Genomic DNA, 6,995 nt, shown 5'->3' with positions numbered 1-6,995 from the left:
GCACGAGTTGCAACAGTAGGGCAGACATAAGCATGGCCAGCACACGATCCACAGTAGCAGAGCACAAGCGTGTGTTGAAGTAGTCGATTCATGTTTCACTTTTGTGCGTACCGTTGCGTGACACGTTGGGCAGGTGATCGTGATGGGGTCGGGGCCGACCTGAGGATTCGTCACTATGATGGTGGCTACGAAGGGTGGGCGCGAATGCACAAATTAGACAACACTCAACAAGCAACAGACAGGGTCGTGATGGATGGGCTCAGGCGCGAAAAAACTGCGTCGGAGGTTTGCGATGGACTTACTCATTTCTGGCTGTTCACTCGTTGGCGGGTGTACTTGAACTAAGTTGTTTGTGTGCAAACAGCTCCAGTTATAAGGTGCCGCAGGGCTATCATATCACATTTTTCGAGCTCCCTTGAGCGATCGCCAGTGTTTGCTTCGTGATAGTATCAACGCCATGAAAAGGTGCGGATTTCACGGTCGAGCAAACGAATGATCGAGTAGTTTCTAAAAAAAAGTGTCGAATAATGTTGATCGCTAATACTATCGATACAAATATTGTTAATTTATTATTGTCCATCTCACAAAAAACTTATTTTACTTCCGTTCGATTACGTTCTTGTTTTCCCATCATGGGAAAAGTAGTATGCAAATCAGGCGCAAACCAACACGCAGACCAGTACAAGCGTAAATAGGTGGTGATTCATCTCCGTCGATGTTAGAAGCTGGCTCTAGGCATCGCTGAGATAAGGGCTATCAAAATACGTTAGTACTACAAAATGAACCAACCTATTGATGCCTTGCTCGTGATGCCAGAATTCATTCAGTTCGGAAGCTTAGTCACAGTTCGGCAGCGAATGAATCACGTGTTTGAGTAGATGTGTGTAAAACGTGCATTTATGCACCGATGCATAACACACAAGCAAACGTACTGCACCGGTTTTTGTCCTTTTAAGTTCAGGTCATTTACATCTTTGGACTTGGTATTGCAGGTGCGGCTAAGAAAAATATAAAAAACACTTACATGTGAGCTTGCTGACAATTGAGTAGAAAGCAACTATGTACTGCGATTGTTTACGATAAAAAAAAAACGATCGAACAAATCAAAATGCCAACTCGCTACATCACATTTGTGTTGAATAATTTGGTGCTTTTGATTGCATGCGATGCATGTGAACGAGTGAAATTAAGGACATGCACGCAAATGCTGCTGTAAAGCTCGTGGCTCGAACTTAACACCGTTTTACAACTACTAGCTACCGTTGTATTTATACAATATGAAAATGTCCTTGAAAGAACTGCAGCGAAGCTCTTTTTGTGTTGTTTTAGGTGTAACCACTGCTTAATACACCCAAAGCACCACAGAAACCTGACAGCTACTAAGCTGTCAAACTTCAAACGTTTTAAATTTAGCTGCACGATTAATTAGATTGATCCTTTTTATTTGCCATACTAATGGACCACTTCTATCAATAAACTTCGGGTATGTTTTGGTACCCGATCAGTCCTAACTTCAACGACTGCGGCTCACATGTGTTGGCAGTACTCGCATACAAATCAATGAATCATAGTGACGGCAAATACACAAACGGTGAATATTTAACGCTATACTAGAAGGGTAAAAAGAGCGATATACTAAACTCAAGTGAACATGCAATCTTATCATTCTTATCGCCCATGCTTACTCCAGCACTGCTCACTTCGCACACCACCAATGGTGCTGTTCATTGGTAAATAATTTAGTCCGCAGTTGCTGCTACGCATTCGTAGCATTTCGTCAAATAACCGACACCGGCGTCAGTTTGGTGTGCCGTTCCGTGAGTGCAAGTTGATAACTTGAGCAGGTGTGACAGTAGAGCAATTGAACGGTGTTTAATTTTTTAAGCAAACCAGAACCTAGTCGGATCGAAAAAAAAGCTCACCAGCAGCATGGGTAAGTGTGTTAAAATGGCAAAATGCAATTTCGCCCGCTACTAACATCCGTTCGGCCAGACGGAACCGGAACAGAGCCACCGTCATACGATCAGCTCGAGCGCCCCGTGCCGTCTGCCTATCCCCACCAGCAAACACAACCAGGTGATCCGTTCAAATCCGCCCAATTCCACACCCAGGAACTGCCATCGTTGCGTAAGTTCCGCGCTCTATATCGCTCTGTGTTCCACTCGTGTTGCTGACTTAAAAGAGTGCCCTCAACTCCTGGATCTGGCCGAGGAACCTGTCCGCCCGAAACGACCGGACGGTGGCTGATCTGGGCGTAGACCTGTCGGTCTTGTCTTGGCCTCGTTGAAAGCTTACTCATTGTCTGTTTGTTGACACACCTGAAGCACCCTGAATTAAACTCCCTTTCTTCCTTGATGCTCTCATTTCCGGTGCAGAGACCACGGTGATCGTAACGAGCCCCCAGGTTGGTCCGGATCCGACCACCATCATCTGCCCGTCCTGCCGGTCGACGGTGGTAACGAGACTCGAGTACGAAACCACCACCAAGACGCACCTGTGCGCCGGTTTGCTGTGTTTGTTCCTGTGCTGGCCCTGTGCCTTTGTTCCCTACTGCTCGACGGCTTGCCGGGACGCCAACCATTATTGTCCTAGCTGTGGGTCCTTCATCGGCACCTACCGAAAGTAAACCCTCAGGACCCACCGGAGCGTCTAGGTCGAGGTTTATCCCCAGCGTACGTTATCGGCGCCAGGTTTTGAGCGCATTTTTTGGAGCAAATTGACCTCGTTGCGAAAGAAGGAAATTTTCGGCTACCATTCAGCGATACCAAATCAACATACCGACACGTTTTGTTAGATAAGATTGTGTACAGGTGGATATAATGTGTGCTAGATGTAAGCAAGGGCCTTTTCCGGTGGCGATAGCAAAATAGCATTGCCTCATTTGCTGACGCTCATTGAACAAATAACGTAAACGCACTCGATTGTACCGTAAGTATGTAGAATTGTATGCATTCAAGGATCAAATAAAAAGCTATTGTATGTGTAAGTAAGCAATAGAACAAGCATTTCTCATTGGGTTAATAATGTAGCATTAGCATTCATGTTTGGAAGATCAAAAGAAAATAAAAGCACCATGAAATAATAGAAATTGTGGTGTGAATGCCATAATTGGTTAACTATTATCGCTTCTTAGAGATGACCAATTTGTTTCAACAATGTACTGAGACGCGATGCGTTGAAATCCTGACCTGTGCGTTTATGGAATGTAGTAAAGATGTCTAACGCTATATTGATGATTAATCATGGGTACCTTAACTCCCACGCGGGATATTGTATAGTGTGACGTTTGTGATTTAAATAAATCATGAATCCTCCTACCACTCGTTCAGCGTGATGATTACGTTGTACTTACGGGGAAAACCATATAGAGATATCAGTTCTAAGTACGCATCTAACACCCTGCAGTTGTGTTAAAAGGGATGGCTAATGTACATAGATTTATTATGCAACTTTCACGTTCCACGAAATCAGCAATATACATATACACTAAATAATAATAATAAGAACAGTAACAGTCATCTTCGAATAGACCAGCCTATATGCGTACGCTATTTTTTCTCTCTCACTCACTCGCTATCTCTCGCTCCCTCTCTCTCTCTCTCTCTCTCTCTCTCTTGCTACAATATGGCGCTAACACGCAGTCATCATAGTAGGCACTTTCATTTTGTTTTGTGTTTTTTTTTGGGTGGTTTGTTTACCGCCCATCCTCCTTGCTTTTCTCAGCCGACCGTAGTCTGTTTCCTCGTTGTCCAGCGTAGGAGAAGAAGCAGAGGAAACAAATTGGGAAAATTACATCACAATGCTTGCTGGCTGTGATAGCTGGCCAGCTGTTTTACAGGATTACCATAACAATAGTGGTTTTTGGGGAGCAAGGCAAAACGATGACGGTTTATGTCGCATGGCAACGCAGAGACCCTAGCCACGGTATGTTCCGATATAAGCGCCGCAGTTCGGGCAGTAGTGGTTGGCGTTCTTGCACGAATCGATCACGTACGGTATCCAGAAGCATGGCCAACATCTGTGGAGAAGGAAAAGTATCATAAGAAACCACATGTTACAGTAGACGGCAGAAATCCGAGCTATTTTATGCAGTGAAAAAGCATTAGTCTCAGCAATTTTCATATATAATATTTAAGTACAAATGACGCACGTACGCGGTGCGAAAAATGAGAAAAGTGGCGATAGTAAAAGAAAGAATCCACATTTTGAGTTTAAATAATTAATCCTCTTATCACTCACCCCAAGCCCTATGCTTACGGCAAAGTTATTGTAAGCGTCAAAATAAACAATACAATATGGCTCATACGCAAACGTGCACATGCACGGTTGAGCGTTGGTTAGATTAATTTAGGTCCATCGATAATATGGTGGCGTGGTGTCGACATTCAGGTACCGCTTTTTTTCGTTGATTTCCCTCATTATTCGCCCCACACGTCCATCAATCAGACCACCGGGCGCAGGGAACGCGCTAACGATCGCAAATGGTGCAATATGAGCGATTGGTTTCGGGGAGGCCATTTCCGTTTTAATGAGGCTTTCCTAACCACCAGCAATGGATCCAGCCAAACGGGGAATGACAAATGGAATGAGGGTGGTAGACGAAACGAAACGAACGAACCTGTCTCTCACACGACGATATCGTTCTTATCGCACGGTTAGCTATCGTTTCTGGGTTCGAAACATCGCAAAATACTCGGTGACGGCGTTTGCAGAGGCAGATAAGATAAGATAGACATTGTGTCCGTCGCTAGAGCCCTGTTTAAGGTAGACGAGATGTTTCCAAGTCGTTTAGAAAACATTCCACACGTCGTGTAGCCGAGGCTTGCATACATGGGCATGTAATGGGCATTCTGCAAGGATGCACCCGAGAACACAGAAATCTCCCGTGCATCGGGTAATTCACCTCAGAGTCACCGCTGAAAGTATAATTTCCGGTCAATTTATCACACTGTTGACCGAAGCTTTCGTGTGCCGTAACACTCGCAATCGCGTAATGGCATTCGCAGTCCCCTTTCGCACTCGTGTAGGGAGGCTTCAAAAGCCAGTGCCAATCGTGCCGGCACTTGAGCGCGCGATAACAGGAAAATAGTGTCATCTCCCCCGTCTCGAGTGCCGTGAGGGTGGGGAATTTCGTTGTTTGCGCTGGCTCAACAAACAACCGGCACCGTGAATAACCGTAGTCCCATTTCGATCCTCCGGCAGGTGGTGTTTGCTGTGGGTGTTTGGAAAACGCAAAAGCCACACTCACGGTGGGCTGATAAAACCACGACAAATTTAACGCGGCCTCGCAATGCACCAAGATGGCGTACACGTTGAAATGAATGAAATGGAAAAAGAACCTTCATCGAGATGGGAACACACCTCCCAAAATCGATTGATCTTCGGTTGCCAGAAGATCGCGATGAAGAACGATGCTACACTGCCAAAGAAAGCAAACGTTCTTCACCGAACCCTGTGGAACCGGTTTTGAAGTGACATTCCAGCCTTCGAGACAACGTCCAGACGCCGCTCAGAAGCATTGACCCGTCAATCATATGTGGCGTCTTTCGCACCCCAAGAACCATCGTCGACCAATATTTGGCCACCATCGCGTTGATGCGATCGTTCTCCACCCGGTGGCGGATCCGGTTTGGTGGCGTAATCGCCCAGCCAGAACTGTGTTTAGTTTGGTACGGCACATTTAAGCAGGGAAGGATGGAACTTTAGAACTCGTTTTTAAGCCCCACGAGCTTATCAGTTTGCTCCGGAAAGCCGGCGTCGGTTTTGGGGAATTTCTATACGCTGCCATTTTTTATCGCCACCCACCGACTCAAGATCGACGACTTACATGAACAAACAGAGCAAACCCGCGGCGATGTGCGTCTTGGTAGAGGTTTCGTAGTCCAACCGGGTGATGACGTGCTTGGTGCAGGACGGACACACCATACTGGCCGGATCCGGTCCCACTTGCGGTCGGGTGACGACTGGAAGAAATCGGGAACGCGTTTAGATGCGTGGGTTAGGATCTCCATCTAAGTTACCTACCCTGCACGTAGGTCGTTGCGGCGTTTTGTGGCGGTGGGATGACATTGGAGTTGGCATCGTACGGTGGGGGTGGTGGTGGGTGTGCGTAGTTTTGTCCTCCCGCGCCTGGATGAGGATACCCACTGGAGGGTGCTGGCACTTGGCCTGGGTAGGGAGGCGTTGGATATGGGGGCTGATTTAATGGCTGCCCATCGTGGCCGGCTCCTTTTTCACTTGGGTTCATGCTGGCGCACCTTGCGGGATTTTTTTTTCGATTCACTGCAAACGAAAATGACACGTGAAGGTCACAAATCTTGCAAACGGAGGTGAGCTTTTTTGTGCTTTCAAGCGGGGCTTAAGGGTGGTTTTAAGAGGGAACGCTTTTGGCGCTATTTGGCGAACGGCAATATTACATCACACAACACACATCCACCCACACTATTGAACACTCATTCACACACACACGCGCTAGCAAAGCGGGAGCAAGTTGCTTCACTTTCACTCCCCAACGAACAGCAACCGGTGAAGATCGGGCCGGTTTTTCGCCTCCGATCACTTTCCCTTTTCTTTTTCGCTCAATGCACTCGCCCGACCCGACCATCTGCAAACTGCCGTAGCCGGGGGTGTACTTTATCGCCTTACGCCCGTTTTGATGAACTGCAGCAGTAGCGTGCCCACGGTCACCTAAAATAAGGGCTCGCAAAAGTGTACCCGTACCTTGGGGAAAAGGCGCTCGTTTCTGCTTCCTACAAGGCGCACCGGACGCCACCGACTAGCGCGATCGAAAGTTCACCGTCCAATGAAAGGCGCGATAAAGCCACCCCGGCAGCTGACGCGGGTCGGTTTTTAGACGTCGTTCGGGTTCGGTTTTGTGGTGTGGGTACGAACCACGCGGTTGTGTTGGTTGGAGGTGGTAGTTATGCTCGCACCCCGTCACTGGTCAGGACTTCAGGCGGAAGGCGGTCGAGATGGCTCCACGAGGGGGTTGGATT

At 47.2% G+C, this 6,995-nt stretch overlaps 2 protein-coding genes across 3 annotated transcripts; one reads left to right on the top strand and one right to left on the bottom strand.

The window, feature by feature from the left end:
- The first annotated feature begins 1,796 nt into the window (after positions 1-1,796).
- On the top strand, positions 1,797-3,326 carry LOC128726854 (lipopolysaccharide-induced tumor necrosis factor-alpha factor homolog). The gene is made up of 2 exons (XM_053820694.1): positions 1,797-1,933; positions 2,376-3,326. Exons 1-2 carry the CDS (start codon positions 1,930-1,932, stop codon positions 2,624-2,626), a joined length of 255 nt encoding a protein of 84 aa, XP_053676669.1. The 5' UTR covers positions 1,797-1,929; the 3' UTR covers positions 2,627-3,326.
- Positions 3,327-3,357: 31 nt separating this feature from the next.
- LOC128726853 (lipopolysaccharide-induced tumor necrosis factor-alpha factor homolog) lies at positions 3,358-6,795 on the bottom strand. 2 transcript variants are annotated; one of them, XM_053820692.1, is made up of 4 exons: positions 6,721-6,795; positions 6,025-6,282; positions 5,828-5,963; positions 3,358-4,018 (listed from the first exon to the last, which is right to left on the bottom strand). In XM_053820692.1, exons 2-4 carry the CDS (start codon positions 6,245-6,247, stop codon positions 3,916-3,918), a joined length of 462 nt encoding a protein of 153 aa, XP_053676667.1. In that variant the 5' UTR covers positions 6,248-6,282; positions 6,721-6,795; the 3' UTR covers positions 3,358-3,915. The 2 variants fall into 2 exon arrangements, with proteins under 2 accessions (XP_053676667.1, XP_053676668.1); XM_053820693.1 differs by lacking the exon at positions 6,721-6,795 and having other exon boundaries at positions 6,025-6,411.
- Between the last annotated feature and the right edge of the window lie 200 nt (positions 6,796-6,995).

This window comes from Anopheles nili, chromosome 3 (assembly GCF_943737925.1).
Source record: "Anopheles nili chromosome 3, idAnoNiliSN_F5_01, whole genome shotgun sequence".
Lineage (NCBI taxonomy): Eukaryota > Metazoa > Arthropoda > Insecta > Diptera > Culicidae > Anopheles > Anopheles nili.
This window is presented reverse-complemented; position numbering and strand designations above follow the sequence as displayed.